The sequence below is a fragment of the Mytilus trossulus genome, chromosome 6 (genome assembly GCF_036588685.1).
Source record: "Mytilus trossulus isolate FHL-02 chromosome 6, PNRI_Mtr1.1.1.hap1, whole genome shotgun sequence".
In the NCBI taxonomy this organism is placed as follows: domain Eukaryota; kingdom Metazoa; phylum Mollusca; class Bivalvia; order Mytilida; family Mytilidae; genus Mytilus; species Mytilus trossulus.
In genome coordinates, this window is record NC_086378.1 from 87,578,418 (window position 1) to 87,599,135 (window position 20,718).

At 30.9% G+C, this 20,718-nt stretch overlaps 1 protein-coding gene across 1 annotated transcript; it reads left to right on the forward strand.

The window, feature by feature from the left end:
* The first annotated feature begins 101 nt into the window (after positions 1-101).
* LOC134722121 (ubiquitin carboxyl-terminal hydrolase 2-like) lies at positions 102-15,338 on the forward strand. Its single transcript, XM_063585661.1, has 11 exons — positions 102-214; positions 4,505-5,374; positions 6,290-6,470; positions 7,331-7,439; positions 7,745-7,858; positions 8,440-8,504; positions 9,551-9,654; positions 10,207-10,284; positions 10,694-10,871; positions 11,673-11,799; positions 12,691-15,338. Exons 2-11 carry the CDS (start codon positions 4,622-4,624, stop codon positions 12,776-12,778), a joined length of 1,797 nt encoding a protein of 598 aa, XP_063441731.1. The 5' UTR covers positions 102-214; positions 4,505-4,621; the 3' UTR covers positions 12,779-15,338.
* Positions 15,339-20,718: the final 5,380 nt, after the last annotated feature.

A 20,718-nucleotide genomic window follows, 5' to 3' on the forward strand; every position in this document is an offset into this window, starting at 1 on the left:
ATTGGCCGAAAAGGATATTACAAGTTACCATATTGCATTCAATGATACAAACAAACGAAGTCATTAATATTTTTATAATTTTAATTGACTTTTTCTATTTCAATTATTAAAGGATTTTTAATGTCAACAATCTAGTTGTTATGACAACGTCCGAATCACGTAATCAAAATGGCGACCATCGGCAAGAAATTTTGACAGCCGTAAACTTGCAGAGGTTGTTTTAACATTTATGATTTTACAGGGCTTTAAATCAAAATATTTCTCAGTTAAAGTTAATTTTTGTTTACTCTTGCTACCTATTATATTCTTAAAGATAAAGCAAGCGATGCTGATCTCAAGGTAAAATGATATTTACATCCCTACGCCTCTATTTGCTTTTGACTATATTTGGTAAATTTTGTTGAGAATGAAGCTGATTTTGTGCAGTATAATCATAGAATCAAAACATAATGCAGTTTATAATTCAGAGAAGTGTTTTAATAATGTTGATGATTCAAGAAAAGAAGGCCAACATTTTGGCATCTTTCCATGTCAACAGACAACAGTCAGAACAAATTTTAGTTCTTATTCAGTGGAACTTTTCCATGACATTTTATACACCAATGTTTACAAAATATTTGCTTACTTAAGAAAAGACACTTAATGTATTTTTCGTTGTTTACAGTTAAAAATAATGCAATTATAAATACTTAATACTCCTATCAAGGATTTGTATAGTAACTATACAAATCCTTGCTCCTATTAATGCATTTGGATGTTTAGTTTAGAGGAAGGGGACAGTGATAATTGATGATATATCTTAGTCTGGTCAAAGTTGAAAAATAATCTTGCATTAGACAGAATAAAAATGTATCTTTCTGCAACACTAATTTACTTCATCAATTATTATGATTATGTACAAACGTGTAAATGAATTTCCATGAAAAGGATACAGGACAAAATATAATGCATGTACATGTAACATGTGTAAACAAATTAAACAAACAAACATTTTCTTTGCCAATCGTGGTGCCAAAAATTAGTTGAAAATTACAATATGATTTTCAAAAGTAATATATAAGTTAATTATAAATAGGGTAATCTTTTACAAAGTACATAATATGATTGATTTTGATTTATGTAATGATTTAATTAATTTTAAAACTAAATGAAATAAAAAATTATCATATAGCAACAGTTGAAAACAAATATACCTCCCTTTCCATCAGAATACCTGCAAATGACCTGATGATAAGAAAATATAATGAAAATATATACATACATTGTAGCTCAGCTAGTTGATTCACCCATTAGTTAGGAGATCTGTTTAGTACTGTGAGTTAAACATGTCTCTTGACTACAGCCTGGCACAGTCCATTCTCAGCTGGAACAGCAATTGATTTCAAAATGTCGGAGGAAAATCATGCTTCTAACAGTAGTAATTCAATTTTGTGTTGATGGTCTTCACCCAGATTTTTGGTACAGTCACTGTACATTTATATATATTTTGTACAAAAATTACACCTATGGGAGACAACTATATAAGTTTGATTAACATGTTTCTCATCCCTTTTGCACATTTAGGGTGCTATAAACAGTTTCGTACTAAAAACTAGGGGTTATTCCCCGTCTAAAAATAACCATGGAGGAATACCCCTGTTTATTTACTTACTTGGTGAAAAAGTATCATGTTTTTTGTATTTGATTGTAAAAATTAGTTAATTAGCTTTCAATTAAAACAGGTTGAATGATTGAAATAATTTTAAAAATTATATTAAATAAACATATTTCGAGGGGAGACAACACTGTAAACAGTCTGTTTTTTTAGAAGTGAAAATTGAAAACTGATTTGCAGCCACTGTAGCTCTTTTCGGAGCAGGAAACTGTACCCTGAAACAAGATTTTTTTGAAAGGCCAGGTAAAAACCTACAAAATTCATACAGTTTTGATTATGAAAAATGTGCATGGATCATGTCTTCATGGGTGTGCACTTGACCTGATTTCAAGTTTTTTATGTTAAAATTATACCTTTTTTCCCCCATGTTCATTGGATGAAATTTTTATAATATATTAAAAGTACACATTATTTTTATTTAATTATAAACTAGAGAACATTCTGATTCCAGTGATATCTAGTTTTATACAAGTATCTTTATTAATCAGTCCACCAGTAAGGGTCACATATGCATGGTCCCTCAAAACATGACGTCATAGAAAAAAACTGTTGATTGCACCCTTAAAGGGACAAACATAAAATATAATGATGTTTTAGCAAAGAAATGTGTTAGCAAATGTAGTAAAATTATTTTGAAAAATATTATATGACATGTATACATTAATTTAAAAGCATCAGTTTGGTACATTTAATGCAAATATTACAGATTTGTACATAGCAACCAGAAATAAGAAAACCAGACTCTGTGCGAATATTGAAGTTTTTCGTCTTTTTGCGACGTCATGATATTTTTATTCAATCCCTCATATATTTGAAACTAAAAGTTGCACATGAAAAGTGTAGATTTTTTCTACTTTGACCTTTATTACTGATCAGAGTAACATACATTTTTATTCATTATATTGTATATTTGGTTCTTTTTATAGTCAAAAAGGTACAAGTGCCATTCCTAAGAAAAACATCATTTCAATATTTTTCTCAACTCAGCCTCATCTTAGTTCATATAATACTAGGTACAAAATATGCTTTAAGTACCTTTATTCATGCTTATTTCATAGTTTTTATTCCATTTATTCAAAAGAAACCCTGTTTTATGATTTATTTTCTTTGTAAAACTGATGAAAAAGGGATAGAGGAAATGTTTAGAATTTGCCAGTTAAACTGTTTGCCACTGGCCAAAATGCCATTACTACGCGACATAAAAAAAGAGCTGTAGTTTCACTATTTGTGGTCACAATCCTTAAAGTAAGACATCTTTTTAATCGGTATAGTGTACAGATTCAGAATAGCTGAGAAATTTTAATTTGTCGCATACAAAGTTTTGCCTTAAAGGGACAAACATAAAATATAATGATGTTTTAGCAAAGAAATGTGTTAGCAAATGTAGTAAAATTATTTTGAAAAATATTATATGACATGTATACATTAATTTAAAAGCATCAGTTTGGTACATTTAATGCAAATATTACAGATTTGTACATAGCAACCAGAAATAAGAAAACCAGACTCTGTGCGAATATTGAAGTTTTTCGTCTTTTTGCGACGTCATGATATTTTTATTCAATCCCTCATATATTTGAAACTAAAAGTTGCACATGAAAAGTGTAGATTTTTTCTACTTTGACCTTTATTACTGATCAGAGTAACATACATTTTTATTCATTATATTGTATATTTGGTTCTTTTTATAGTCAAAAAGGTACAAGTGCCATTCCTAAGAAAAACATCATTTCAATATTTTTCTCAACTCAGCCTCATCTTAGTTCATATAATACTAGGTACAAAATATGCTTTAAGTACCTTTATTCATGCTTATTTCATAGTTTTTATTCCATTTATTCAAAAGAAACCCTGTTTTATGATTTATTTTCTTTGTAAAACTGATGAAAAAGGGATAGAGGAAATGTTTAGAATTTGCCAGTTAAACTGTTTGCCACTGGCCAAAATGCCATTACTACGCGACATAAAAAAAGAGCTGTAGTTTCACTATTTGTGGTCACAATCCTTAAAGTAAGACATCTTTTTAATCGGTATAGTGTACAGATTCAGAATAGCTGAGAAATTTTAATTTGTCGCATACAAAGTTTTGCCTTAAGGGTGCTATAAACAGTTTCGTACTAAAAACTAGGGGTTATTCCCCGTCTAAAAATAACCATGGAGGAATACCCCTGTTTATTTACTTACTTGGTGAAAAAGTATCATGTTTTTTGTATTTGATTGTAAAAATTAGTTAATTAGCTTTCAATTAAAACAGGTTGAATGATTGAAATAATTTTAAAAATTATATTAAATAAACATATTTCGAGGGGAGACAACACTGTAAACAGTCTGTTTTTTTAGAAGTGAAAATTGAAAACTGATTTGCAGCCACTGTAGCTCTTTTCGGAGCAGGAAACCGTACCCTGAAACAAGATTTTTTTGAAAGGCCAGGTAAAAACCTACAAAATTCATACAGTTTTGATTATGAAAAATGTGCATGGATCATGTCTTCATGGGTGTGCACTTGACCTGATTTCAAGTTTTTTATGTTAAAATTATACCTTTTTTCCCCCATGTTCATTGGATGAAATTTTTATAATATATTAAAAGTACACATTATTTTTATTTAATTATAAACTAGAGAACATTCTGATTCCAGTGATATCTAGTTTTATACAAGTATCTTTATTAATCAGTCCACCAGTAAGGGTCACATATGCATGGTCCCTCAAAACATGACGTCATAGAAAAAAACTGTTGATTGCACCCTTAAGCAAATAAAATATGTTTAAACTAAACACATATTATACATAGCTGTCAATATGAATTACAACAAAATAATTAATTAATCTTTCTTTTTCTGAATTTCAGATGTAGAAATGAACTGAGGACTTCTGTACTGGTGATTTTTCCACAATTCATGAGTACAGTATGGTGTAAAAGTTTTTACTGAATCATGATTAACACAGAGCAATCTTATTGAATTCAATGTCTCTTACATCTAATTCACGATTATACAATAGCTTATCAAGTTACGCTATGCCAGGTGAAACAAGGTCCTCTCGTGCTAGGGCAGGAAGTTATGGTTTGTCTAGCACAACTCGAGGTGCCAGTCTAGATAGAAGAAAAACCTCTCATGGTTTGTCAACAAGTGTTACTAGTACTGGGTCAAGGTCTTTATACCCAAGACCTCTACCGCCTGGCCCTGGGCCATTGGATGCAAGTGGAAGGCGATTGACAGAATTTAAACCAAAAACAAGAACAAGTCCAACAAGTAGCAGTATTCGTAATGGTCCACTAAAACCTGATTATAAAAGTACCTATTCGAGTACTTACTCTGATTCTTACCATGGTTCATCTTTAAAAGCCAAATCTCCACAAAACGAACATTATGGAGTTTCAGCTACAACCAGTACTTCTTTACGAAGGAGATCATCCAGTATTTCTAGTTTAAGTGATGCAACCAGAGACATGAAGTTAAACGGTGGTAGAGAGGATAATTATATAACACCACGGTCAAGAGATATTGCAGACAGAACTCTGTCGAGGGCTTCAAGGAAAGATTCAAATGACATTGATAATCATGACAATTTATGGTCACCAGCCTCACGAAAAACATCTGTAATTGAGAATGGTACTTCATTGAAGTCAGATATTGGAAGACCTCCTTCTGGAAGGCGTCGTGATAGTAACCAAGATACATTACAAGAATCAAGTTCTAGTAACAGTCTTTCGTCTTTAGTAAGTTTTCTTGACAGTACATTTCTTTTTAGATATTTACATAAATCAGTACACATGTATGTGTAAAATAGTATCTTCAGCAGGTAACACACACATTTAGAGCTTTTACCTTTTATTTGAAATATCAAACTTCAAAATACAAAATTGCAGAAATTGTGTAGGGATACATTGTATAAAACCAGTATCATCATATTGATTTCCAAATAGCCCATTTATAAACATTGATACATGTAGCATATTTTAAAAATTGAATGATTATCATTTATTATGAGATGATAATTTACCATTTCATACATTAAGTCTATTTGTTATTCCTATATGCATGTATATTAAAAATGTATAAACATTAACTACTTTTGCAAATTAAGTTTATAAAAATAGCTCGCCTGGTGACAAACAAAAATGCAAGTTTTTTTACAACAATCAGATGTTATTTGGGATTAATGAAGGCAACAGTAGTATACCGCTGTTCAAAACTCATGAATCCAAGGACAAAAAACAAAATCAGGGTAAAAAACTTAAACTGAGGGAAACGCATTAAATATAAGAGGAGAACAACGACACAACATTAAAATGTAACACACACAGAAACGGACTCAGCATAAGACAAAATCCTATGAGAATAACAAATATTACATCAAAACCAAATACATTATTCTTAACATTAACCAAAAGCTTTTGTTGCAAGTACATGAGCTACATGTACATTTGTAGGTGCTAAATGCATAAATTGGAAACACATGACGTAATCAAGAAATTATTCACACAGAAAACAGCTCAAAGCCAGATAAGGGTCTTCAAAGTAGCGTGTAAATCCCACAACCCAGAGTTGGGCTTCAGCTGGCCCATAAACAATAATGTATTATAGTTCATAGAAATAGACACCACACTAAATTAACATTTTTCTATTTACAGAATTCCAAATACTACAGTTCTGGTAAATGTGGGTTACGTAACCTTGGAAACACATGTTTTATGAATAGTGTTCTTCAGTGCCTTAGTAATACCAAACCTCTTTTAGAATATTGTCTGAAGGAAGATTATCTACTTGATAAAAACACATCGACAAGTTCTCTAAAGGGACAACTTATAACAGGTTAGTTTAATTTAGTTATATACATTGTTTTGTCCTAAAGTGAACTTTTCAATATACAGAACCCTTGCATTTTAAAGATGTTTCAGTCTATCAGCCATTGTCAGCATTATCAGAGTATGTTTTACATATGTATGTATACATTTTTTTCATGTATATATAGTGGTATGTTATAATACTTTCACTTGATTGAACTCAAAATATATCATATATATGTTCAAACTCATGCCTGAGACCATCTTCGCTAGCCAAGAGTTACGATCCACTCCCGCTCTCTTCACCCTTGGCGGATTGAGCCAACATTTGTGAAAACAATGTTGCACCATCTGTCGGAAGATTTAAGTCACGCCAATTCCGAATACATTATTCCTGACAAATGGTAGCACTTGAACTCTTCAATTTGGAGGTAAAAACACGGAAGTTTCTAGATTCTACACACTTTTTAAAGCCGGAAACGAAAATATACGTCACCATTCATGCATTTGCATGAAACATACACATGAAATTCTATTAGTTGATTAAAAACATTCAAGTTGTCACTAAATATAGTCGTATGTTTAGGGATGTACATGTAAAAGTTTGTTGCACAATAAACACGTGGCAATTGTTTACAAACACTTTCTACATTTTCACGTGATCATGTTAAAGGCGCTTTTTGATTGATGCAGCGAGTTTTGACTGCAACCAATAAAAATCCAAACCCTGTGTCTCCGAAATTTTATCTCAATCCGACAAGGGTGAAGAGAGCGGGAGTGGATCGTAACCCTTGGCTAGCGAAGATGGCCTGAGACTGTCCTGATATTTAAGTACATGTGTAGTGTATGTTAACTATGTTTTATTTTTATTACCTTATTTTTTTACAGCTTATGCCAAATTAATGGAGGGTATTTGGAAGGATAAAGATTCTTCTGTTTCGCCAAACTCTTTCAAAACACAGATACAAAGATTTGCTCCTAGATTCATGGGCTATGCGTAAGTTCAGTGAACTTTTTTATCATTCAGTCTTCTTCGCAACATAACATCTTTGTAAATAGTTATGGAAACTTACATTATAAGTTATAACTCTTAAAATAGTATTGACATTATTGAACACATGAAAAAGTAGAAAAAAGTTGTATAATTAAAAAGAAAGTTATTTGGTTTAGAGTATTTCCTAAGCGTAAAATCAAATTTGGAAAGAAAATATTGAAGAAACATGTATTTGTTCATACCATTCATTTGTCATAATTATGTTGTTAATATTTGATCTGTTAATCTTACTTTAATACTTTTTTCAGCCAACAAGATGCTCAAGAATTCCTGCGATATTTGTTGGAAGGACTTCATGAAGATGTTAATCGTGTCACAAAGAAACCAAAACCTGTCACAATTAAAGATGAAGATTTTCCTCAGTAAATTTCTTCTATTTGCATTAATTGCATAGTATTTACATGTATTTGTAAAGAAATTTTAAATCAATGACATCGCAATGTTGATGTGATGTGGTGTGGAAGAGTGATCTAGTAAATTAACTCTATAAGATTAAGGACATGAGGTATGATTACCTCAATCTACTAAAGTTTACATGACTTTGCGGTCACTATATATATATTCAGCCTTCAACAAATCTGTATAGTCAGCTATAAAAGCACTGACATGAAATATAGATATTTACCTTAGATGAACCTTTTTCCTGCATAAGATTTATAAATTACACACTTTCATCACTAAATGATGTTGACATGATAGACAGCACCAGTAGAAAATAATCAAGTCTTCATCCGGATTATGAATTAGATATTTGTGAAATAATATATGGCAAACATATAAAAAAAAAAGTTTCATACCACAGCCAATAATTAAAGTTTTATATTAATAAGGAACTTATTTAGCATGGCAGTTATATGTATTTATATATGTATTATTTTACCATTATTAAATCTGTTGACATTGTGACATTTTATTTATTTTTTCAATTTACTTTGATTTTCAGGGACAAAGATAAAGGCCAAGAATACTGGAGAGTTTACTTAACTTATGACAATAGTCATATTGTTGGTTAGTACTTTTAACATTTATGAATATATTTAATTTGTAAAAACGTAATTTCATAACATGTTTCCTTTTTTATGCCCCACCTAAGATAGTTGATTTATGCCCCACTTATGATAGTAAAGGGGCATTATGTTTCCTGGTCTGTCTGTCCATTTGTCTGTCCTTTTGTCTGTCTGTCCTGCTTCAGATTAAAGTTTTTGGTCAAGGTAGTTTTTGATGAAGTTGAAGTCCAATCAACTTGAAACTTATTACACATGTACCCTATGATATGCTCTTTCTAATTTCAATGCCAAATTAGAGTTTTTATCCCAATTTCACAGTTAACTGGACATAGAAAATGATAATGCAAATTTCTGGTTAAAGTTTTTGGTCAAGGTAGTTTTTGATGAAGTTGAAATCCAACCAACTTTATACAAAAATTTCCCCTATGATATAATCTTTCTAATGTAAATGCCAAATTAGAGTCTTACCCCAATTTCATGGTCCACTAAATGTAGAAATGATAGTGCGAGTGGGGCATCCGTGTACTATGGACACATTCTTGTTGTTTTCTGTGATAAGTGCATTTTCTAGTTGATCATTTGATTATAAAAAAGTTAAAAAATTGTAATTTTTTGTTTAAAGATGTCTGACATGTGAGAGGCTAACATTTTCCAACTGTGTCTAATATTTGACATTAGAGTATGATAGTGTTCAGGTATCAACTTGAATAGTGACCAAAACACAGAAATTAACAGCTATAGGTCACTGTACAGCCTTTAACAATGGAAAAGCCCATACCTCATAGTCACCTATAAAAGGCCCTGAAATCACAAATTTAAAACAATTAAAATGAGAAAACTAACAGCCCAAATAATGTACAAAAAACAAATATGTAACACAGCATCAAACTTCAACCACCGAAGTCTAATTAATGTCAGGATGTAAGCTACCATAAATTTTCTGACATCTATAATTACTTTGGATAAAGTTAAGGCTAAATCTACTACGACGTACTATAAGATCTATTTGCTTTGCAGACCATCATATGTGCTTTTTTTATTTAACAGATATTTTTGTTGGTCAGTTGAGAAGTACTCTGAACTACCATGATTGTGGTCACAAGTCAACAACTTTTGATCCCTTTTGGGATCTGTCTGTACCCATACCAAAGGTGAGTCATTATCTCTCCTTTTTGATATTCTGTCTAATATGAAAAAAAAGATGTGGTATAAGTGCCAATGGGACACCTCTCCATCCAAGTCAAAATGTGTAAAAAGTAACCAGTAATCTGAACAACTTTTAAAGGGCTAAAAAAGACTAATATAAAACAATCGAAGCGAACATCAAGCTATTAAGCGACTCAAAATGACTAGTGTAAAACAAATCAAACAGGATAACCAACAATCTAATATATATATATTAGAAATGAGAACCACACCAACAAACAACAATCACTGAAGAACCTGCTCCTGACAATATTAGCTTTAAAACTCTGTAACAGCATTATCTATCAGAATGGCTGAAGAAGTAATTTTCGGTGAAACTTCAGAAAAAAAAGAAAGGGGAATGGTGGGCAGCACTTTTAATGATTATACCATATGATAGGGTTCAGGCCCATTATCACAAAATGAATCAAATTTTGATAAAGATTATTAATTATGCAGGGACGATCGAATGTGACCTTAGAGTTGTATTCATCTATAAATTTATATTTATTATTCAGGGACGTTCAGATGTGACATTACAGAGTTGTATCAATCTATTTATGAAGGAAGAGGAATTAGATCATGATGAGAGACCTGTATGTATTCGTTTACTGTAGCATTTGAAAAAAAATGTTTATTTTTACACCAATAACTTTAGATAAAAATCATGAATATAGGGTATTTCTAGTTTTATTGTAATATTCCTTTTAAGATAACATGAATTTGATATGGTTATAAATTTATTATCCAGATACAAAAAGTTGTTTGATCATTACATTGAAAAATGAAATACAACCAGCACCTGTCTAAGATAACTATTATGCTTTAGACCATTGATATTTTTGCTAAGGTATCCTGTTCAATTTGATAAGGGCTAGATGCCTTTGGATGTGCATTTGTAAGAATTATTACAATTGTCCTTAATTTTTTATACAGCACAGAACTCAATGTGCTATTTTATCATTTCTTTTGTTATTGACAAAAATACTTGTATCTCTTTTTTAGACATGCTCAAAATGTAAAAGAAAAAGTGCTTGTTCCAAGAGTTTTGCAGTGCAAAAGTTCCCCCAGATATTAGTGATTCATTTCAAACGGTTCAGTCAGGGCCGATACAGTCAAAAAGTGTCCACACGAGTCGAATTCCCAGACAGTTTGGATGTCACAGAATACTCATCAGAAAAAGGTAAACTTAAAGTTAAAGCATGCAGCCTTAAATCTAAGTCATGTAAACTTAAAGTTCAAGCATGCAGCCTTAAATCTAAGTCATGTAAACTTAAAGTTCAAGCAAGCAGCCTTGAATCTAAGTCATGTAAACTTAAAGTTCAAGCAAGCAGCCTTGAATCTAAGTCATGTAGACTTAAAGTTCAAGCATGCAGCCTTAAATCTAAGTCATGTAAACTTAAAGTTCAAGCATGCAGCCTTGAATCTAAGTCATGTAAACTTAAAGTTCAAGCAAGCAGCCTTAAACCTAAGTCATGTAAACTTAAACGTCAAGCATGCAGCCTTAAATCTAAGTCATGTAAACTTAAACTTCAAGCATGCAGCCTTAAACCTAAGTCATGTAAACTTAAACTTCAAGCATGCAGCCTTAAATCTAAGTCATGTAAACTTAAAACTTTAGTCATGCCAAACTTTAAATGAGGATCTGACATCTTGACAAATTTAGAAGTACATACTAACTAATGGAATGAATTACAAGTGTATGTGAATAATTTACAGAGAGATTTTAGTATTATTCAGCAATATATGGATATTATAGGCATGTAAAAACCAATACTCAATTCTACATTATCAAACACTGAACATTAAATCAATTCATCAAAAGCAATATACTAATATGAAAGTTATATATTGATTCAGTTCACATGTAACAATACAAACATAGGCGTTTGAAAGTTTCTTACTATATATAGTCAGTCGGAAGAATGTTTCATTGGACAGTTTGTCAGGTTAAAAAGAGTAATAAAAATGTTTTATTTTGAAGGAAATACCAAAATTATCTACAACTTATATGCAGTCAGTAACCATTCTGGTAGTGTGCATTCTGGTCATTATACAGCTTCCTGTAAACATCCGTATAGTGGAGACTGGTTCCACTTTAATGATAACAGGTAGGTACCAGTGCATGAGTTTTAAAAAAATCATATAATAAAAGTTATTTTAACGTCATGAAATTTTCAGATTTGAAATTAATTTATTGGTTGTTTGAGTTAAGGTTATTGCATGTATTTAAGATTTATGAAAATGATTTACAGTGGAGTCCCCGGTGTCTGCACAGCCGGTGATGCCACTCATTAGCTGATTTCATCATATCAACAAAGAAACACAATTGAAATCATTTGTGCTATTGTTTTAGTCTTCCAAAGAAAAAAAAAGAATAAACTTGATAAGTTTAAGACTTAAATAATAACTGCAATCCCGTGATTTACCATATTTGGACAATTTCTATTAAAAAAATTACATCATCAGATACAATTTGTTTTATTTAAGTCAAATTTATATCAGATTGAAATAATTTTTGCTCTGAATCCTTGGCAGTGTGCTTGGTTCAAATTCAGCTATATATCAGATTAGAAAATCTTTCCTTTATACAAAATAAGCTATTTCTGAAAGGCATGCACGAAATCACTGGAAATTAGAGGAACTCTCAGAACACAGGTTTCCCTAATTTTGGACACACATTACACAAAAACTTATAGGTGAAACTGTACTAAAAGAAGATTTTACAAAATAAAAGTATGTTATGTATGTATTCACACAATATTATTCAGTTATTGGTTTTATCAGTTGAATGAAGTGAAGTCATGAGTCTTAGGTGCATGGATACACCGAACTGCACCGTACCTTAAAGCTAGCAGAGAAAGATTTTAATTTTATGCAATTATGTTTTTGTTTATGAAATTGAGGAAAACTGAATCAATTATCATTCTTGTTATTTACAATTTTCATATTGCATCCATATTGCTTATATTGTGATATACTTATAAATTGATATATTTCAGGGTATCATCAACTTCAGCGCATAGTACAGTATCATCCGAAGCATATTTAGTATTCTATGAACTTTCAAGCAGGTCTTCTAGATTATAGCACAGAGTAACCTGATGGATTTACAGAGGAAAACATAGAAAATTATAAAAGACACTAGAAGAACAATGTATTGTTGCGAAAAATAAATTCAGTTTGCATTTTTCTCTGTCAGAGTCTGAACTTCTTAAAAGAAAATCATAAAAATGTAAGTCCAGAAATGCTAAATCAGCTGCTGACTTCAACTCTCTACAGTTACATAAATATTAACCATATATGATGTTTTTAACAATGTGAATGATGGTATCTACCATTGCTAGAATCACAATATACAAACCTCAGATCCTTTTTGTTTAGATTCATTTCATAATGTAACACAACCTTAAAGTAAAATTGTTTTATTGGCCTCCTTTGGAAGATTTCCTAGTGTAAGAACAGGAGCAGAAATCTGATATTGCATTTATTGTAAGGCTCCTGGAAGTCCATTCAAACTAAAAAAATCTAGGAATATTTGTCAGTAAGGATGTAAAAAGCTAAACTCTAAAAAGTTTGAACAAATTTGAATGTTTATATTTAGTAGTACACTACAAACGTTGTTTATCATTCATGCATGTTATTGTTTTCTGTTTATTGCTTGAATTATTAATATACCTCTTACATGTAAATAATGAAATGGGTAGGAATGCTTTATCAATATATATTACTGTTATGAAATGAATGGTTTATATCCAAGTTGTGATTTGCAATCAGGTTGTACAAAGTTATTAACTTGCAGTGAATGGTTTATATCAGAGTTGTGATTTGTAATCAGGTTGTACAAGGATTTTGTGAATGAGTAAATGTGTAAATCTGCAGTGAAGGAATAAATGTTTTCATTTACGTAAAAATAGTCTCAATTTATAAAGCCGTCTCAGATATTTTACATGAAATCCGAGCCATATATGAACAATACTCTAATATTTATGGCAAATTTTTTAGCTTTTGAATGATTATGTGAATGTTTTGATGTCAGAATTCACTTATTGGGATCAAATATACAATGTACTTAAATTTTGCATCTTTACTTTAAACTGCTTTGTGTTTGTAAACAAATTATTGTAAAGTGCAGTGACTAAATTTTTGTATGAAAATTTAATCTGAAAAAAGTGAAAAAAAGTAGGTTTATGATTTGTAGAATGAGATTTAGATATTGGCCAAACATTTTGACTACAACGAACTTTCTGTGTTGTCAAAGAAAGCAATTAATGTATTTATGGATTATTTAGAAGCTTGAATGTTGATAGTTTGACAGTCCTGACTGTGTAAAATCTTGTGAAGAGTGTGGGCAGCTTTGACATTGTGAAAGATCTTGAATGTTATATTAACTTTCTACATATTTGTTTTTTACCATTTATCAATTTTATATGTTATGAGGTATAGATGTGATCAATATCTATTTAAGTTTGTTATTGAACTTACAGTACTTGTCTTTATTAGTGAGTCTAGAGTCACTGATATAGTCCTAATGAGCTAATTGTTACTCAGTAATCTCTTTAAATGTCATCATTTGCATACTCTTCATGTGTTTCTGTCTGACAGATTTCTTACAACTTGTCAGTACAATTTTATGTCTTATTGTGAAGCTTTCTCCTACATTTATTTTCCTCAGTTCAGCCTGAGCAAATTTAAGTTAGAACACTAAAAATAATTCTCTAGGTTACAATAGAATTGCCCATTTTAAAGAAAATATATTGACACTTGAATGAGGGTTAATCTTTTCAATTTAATGATTCAGTAAAAATATTACAAATATATATTGAATAAGCATCTTAAAACATGAATATTTGACAGACTCATATTTCTGGAGCACTAATTATTCATTAGAGAACACAAAAGGAGGGGAGGTAATGATGATATTTTTAGATTTTAATTACAGCATTTGAGCATTGTTATCAGGAGATATTATACTATGCATTCTAATCATGTTACATTGTATATATTTAAATAATTATTTATTATTATATATACCATGGAAAGTTTTATGTAGTGAAATTTTTACATATTTTTTTTGTCCCAAGTGTTTTTTTAACATGTTTATATCAGTTGTGATTAAAAAAATATTTTATATTTTATTCATCAATACATACATTTTCTTAAAATTTATTAAAAATTAACACCTATTTGTTTAATTCAGACATTTATAATGAGATTGTCAATAATGAAAGAGATAAAATCCTACCTACAAACATGCCTAGACATTATTATAAAAAAACGGAGAATTTTAAGTCCATAAAATGTTTTGCAATGGAAATTTGCTTTCTTGGTCCAGAATCCAAGTTGACAAACATTGACAACAGAAGTATTCCTTATTTATATGAAAATTATTGAAAAAAGAAAGAAAGAAAAAAGATCAGTATATAAATTCTGATTTTTATCCATCTCCAGATGATAGTGCTCTTCTATATGAAGATAATTTTGTTGTCATAAGGCCATTCATAAATAATGTTTAGTTTCTCAATACTTTTATTAGATACAATTTTGCAACACAAACAAGTTAAAAACTACCACTATAGCAAAATCCGTGTTTGATGATGAAAACAAACAGTAACAAACGGTTTGTCAAAAACAGTAAATGTGTAATTCATGTGGACAAAAAATATTATGAAGCAATACCAAACTTTTGCAAAATGAAAGGAGGGAGCATAAACATTAAAATATTTTAAGCCCATCTCATGTTCATGTGTTTGTCCTTTTGAAGTTGAGATCCTCATTATATTGAAATTCATTGTTTTACAGAAATTTTGTTTTGGCAATTTTTTGATAGGCTTTTAAATTTATTTTTGTGGACACCAGTTTTAACAGTTTGACATACATGTATTATATATTGCATTTTCGTTGACCTCTTTTATGCTTGTTTTTGTTGTATTTTTGGATTGCTGTCACATTGATGTAAACCTCACATCAAACAAGAAACCAACGTTATTTTGAATGGCCTTTTTTATCATTTGAATTTGATTGTGACACCAAGCCTGTGATATGTACAGTTAGTATTGTAGAAAATGTAAATACCATATATTTATTATACCCAACCTGGAGAGGGTACCTTTATATAATTCCCTGCTAGGAAGATGTTTATAATGCCCATCCAAGTAGAAGGTGCGAATTGTTAACAAATTATACACTGTTGTTGCTTGTTAGGGATGTTATTATTTCTTGCCGTTAATTGATATTGAGTGTATCAAGCATGTTTCACTAAATTTTATTAAGCCATTTCTCTAGATCAGATATTATTTAACAAAAGTTTAATTTTTGGCTTATTGATAAATAAACAAGGATAAAAAAAAAATCATAAAGATAGTTTCCAAAATTTGAAAAAAAGTTATTTGAAGACACTTTTTCTTGATATGAACTTGATCTTCAATTGTGGACAATCACTTAATAACCAGTCTTTTTAGAAATACTCTATTCGATTAAATGATTCTTTAAATTATATGTATTTGAGCAATGTTTATGAGAAAGGCCACTTACGATAAATTTTTTTAAGATTCTCATCTTCCTGTTCCATTCATTTCCTTCAAGTTCATTTTCAATTTATTAATTTTCAACACAAACAACTACTTACTTTGGTGTTAATCAACATTGAAACCTCTCGACTCCTTAGATTTTTAATAGGGGGGTGATAAACTTAAAATAAGTCATACTGATTTTGACTAGGAATTGAGTGTCACCCATAACAGAAAATGTCAGTTAACTTCATAATATTATTTAATGCATGATATATATGATGTTACATTGAGAGTTTCATGTTTTATATGTGTGGTATTGTATTAAAACACTACATAAGAGTTTAGATATTTTGTCATGTTGAATACATTGATTGTTTATAATGATACTGTTATATTATTGATAAAAGTAATGAGAGACTTGTTTCACAGCTTAATTTATTTGCTCAACCTTTTATATATTTTTTTTAGGTTGTATTAATATTGATTCATAATATTAGTTACATAGTGTGTTAGTGACCTAATATGATATATACAGGGTCAGTAAATTCCATATGGGGTGAGAGCGAAGCTCGAACCCCATATGGAATTTACTTACCCTGTATATATCATATTAGGTCACTAGCACACTATGTAACAAATTTATCTTACTGACTATCTTTACGTGTTGAATTTAGACTAAAGTTGTCTTATTTGCTTTCATGACACATCTCCTTATTTCTGTATTAAAGTGTTCAGGTGTTCAATTTTAAGAACCTACTTCAATTGATATGCACTAAAAAAACTAATGTAAACGATAGATCTTTATAATAAACAACCTTGATATAACAATATTAAAAAGAACTTTCAATATTTGAAATAATCAAACAGTGCCTAAGTCGCAAATTCACTACTAACCTAATATTGAAATAAGCCCCGCCTCCCTACTAACCTAATATTGAATATACACGGTCTCCACGAGGTCGCTTTTAACCAATCATATTCCTAGAAATGTATAGGAGGTAAGATAAGAATGTATACGACACCCAAGTTTAAGTCTATACATGATTTGAATAATAGATTAATTGTCACAAGAAAGTTGATAGCAACTATTGAAAAAAAAATGAAGTAGTAGATTAATTAAATACACTGTAAAAGTTAATTCAACCCTTGATAAACTTGATATCAATGTTAGACAGACCAGGTTGTAAGAAATCTTAATTTTTGTTGATCACCTCGGCTTCATATGATTTATTGACGAGTCCCTATTTGTTTGATTAATTTATTTGTTATTGCTTACATGTATTTCCTATGAAAAATAAACAAGCTGCATTTATAGGGCAGTTATAAATAAAATAGTCTTTCATAATGAATGGCTTTGTTTGTTACCTCATTTCTACATAGGTTATTGTCTATATATTTCTGGTTTATTTTAGAGCCCTACCTAGTGGTGGGTCGACCTATTGTGATCAATCTGACTGTCCATCCAACTGTAACAAATTGTGTCTGCTCTATATCTAGAGAACTGTTATAATTTCATACTTTATACTTGACATGTTTATTAACCTACACCAGAGGATGTTTTATAATGTTTGTACGACTTCCTAGATCAAAGTTCAGGGTGAAAAACTAGTTTCAGTTGACAACCCCATGTCTTATGGTAAAGATTGTGTCCCCTTTATAGCTTGAGAACCATTAGGAATACAAAGGTTATACCTGACAAGTATTATAACCTACATCAGAGGAAGTGTCGTAATATTTGTACAACTTCCTAGGTTAAAGGTCAAGGTCAAAACTGGTTTCTGTTGACAACCCCATGTCCTATATCTTTAGAACCATTGTGATTTCAAAATTTGTACTAGACATGTATATTAACCAACACCAGAGGGTGTGTCATAATGTTTTTACAATTTCCAAGGTCAAATATTTAGGTTAAAATGAATTGGTTTCAGTTTACAACTCTATGTCCTATGTACCGATCATGTCCTCTTTATATCCTGAGAACCATTATGATTACAAAGTTTATACATCAACCCTTATACATCAGAAAGTCACCTAATGGTGAACAATGATTTCACACCATGCAGTCATATCACTATTATACTATGAAAGTAAGTTCAGGATATTTATCAGTTTGATTAAATTGACAAGTATAACACTTCAACTAATAAACATAGAGTAAAATCACTCTCTGCACATAACTAGACTATGTATTAACTTCAAAAAGTGCTTCTTATCAGCTATTGCATATTTTTAGCTCACCTGACCTGAAGGCCTAAGTGAGCTATTCTAATCACTTGGCATCCGTCATCGTCGATAACTTTTTACATTTTGAACTTTTTCTAGACCGCTGAAAGGAATGGTACCAAACATAGCACTAATGTTCCTTATGATGTGCTTAACAAAAGTTGTAACTTTGTAGCCGATCCATCTGCCAAGATAGGCACCAGAGGGGACTCAGTTTTACATTGGACCATATGGGAAATATATACAAATGTCTTCTTTTAGAAAACCACTGAATGGAATGAAATCAAATAAAATAATGTCATAAATGTTCCATATGAGGTGATGATGAAATGTTACGACTTTGTTGCTGATTGACTGTTCAAGATGGCCACAGGGATTTAATATGGGGCCAATGTTAAACCAAATTTAGTCTCAATCATTATTTAAGTATCTGTTATAATTTGTATTTTTCATGCCCCACCTACGATAGAAGAGGGGCATTATGTTTTCCTGTCTGTGCCTCTGTTCGTTCGTCTGTCCGTTCGTTCGTTCATTCATTAGTCCGTCTGTTTGTTGTACCGTTCGTCCTTTCGTCCCGCTTCAGGTTAAAGTTTTTGGTCAATATAAAACAGAAGATGTGGTATGATTGCCAATGAGACAACTATCCACAAAAGACCAAAATGACACAGACATTAACAACTATAGGTCACTGTACGGCCTTCAACAATGAGCAAAGCCCATACCGCATAGTCAGCTGTAAAAGGCCCCGATAAGACAATGTAAAACAATTCAATGGAGAAAACTAACAGCCTTATTAATGTAAAAAAATGAACGACAAACAAATATGTAACACATCAACAAACGACAACCACTGAATATACAGGCTCCTGACTTGGGACAGGCACATGCATAAATAATATGGCGGGGTTAAACATGTTAGCGGGATCCCAACCCTCCCCTAATCTGGGACAGTGGTGTAACAGTACAACATAAAAACGAACTATAAAAATCAGTTGAAAAAGGTTTAACTCATCAGATGGACAAAAATACAAGTGGACAAGGTAGTTTTTGATGAAGTTGAAGTCCAATCAACTTGAAACTTAGTGCACATGCTCCCTCTGGTATGATCTTTCTAATTTTAATATTGACCCCAATTTCACGGTCCACTGAACATGAAAAATTATAGTGTGAGTGGGGCATCCCTGTACTATGGACACATTCTTGTTTTATATGATTTCAAAACCCCACTAGAGTCAGGTGAGTGACACAGGCTCTTGATAGCCTCTAATTTTTTAACCACACTTTATTTACAGATGTGTCTTCTATCTCAATGATGTCTAGTTATAAGTCCTGAAGTAATTAGATCGTCTATACATGTCAAAGCCATTGTATATTTAAAACTGTACAACTCCAATCTTATTGATCTGGACTAAAAGTATTGAATTTGGTACTCATATAAGACAGGAGATTGTTGTTCACAGTTAATTAATTATATTTATGTGCCATTCCTTTGTATTATGTGCAGATTCGAAAAAGGTATGCCAGTATTGTCTTCCTTTAACTGGTTCATTATTTTATAATTAAGTTTAGGTTTCTGATATAATTTTTGAATAATTACAAAATGTATCAATTCAATATATTTCAGTTTTTGTTATTGGTGTATCAAAAACATTGATGTACGAATATACTTTCATAATTTGAAATGTTTAAAATGATTACATACCAATATAAAGAACCGTTCATCATTTTTTAAAAGAACTATAAATGTAAATCAAATTATTTATCTCCCCTTCGTGATAGATTGATTGGGAAATCAACCAGAGTTATATTATATTATTCACAGAGCTCATTTAACGTTTAAACAATTTTCCACTATAAATGAATGTTACTTTATACAAATATAAGGATTTGTTAGCTTAATCTACAAATTTTATTAGATATTATGAATTTTTAATACAATAGGTTATTATGCAAGTGTATGGAATGATTGTAAGGTGTACATGTTTTTATGGCAGGTGTCAAGATAAGGTTTACATGTTTTTCTGGCAGGTGTCAAGACAAGGTGTACCGTATGTTTTTCTAGCAGGTGTCAAGATAAGGTGTACCGTACATGTTTTTCTGGCAGGTGTCAAGATAAGGTGTACATGTTTTTTCTGGCAGGTGTCAAGATAAGGTGTACCTATTTTTCTGGCAGGTGTCAAGATAAGGTGTAAATGTTTTTCTGGCAGGTGTCAAGATAAGGTGTAAATGTTTTTTCTGGCAGGTGTCAAGATAAGGTGTACATGTTTTTCTGGCAGATGTCAAGATAAGACAAGT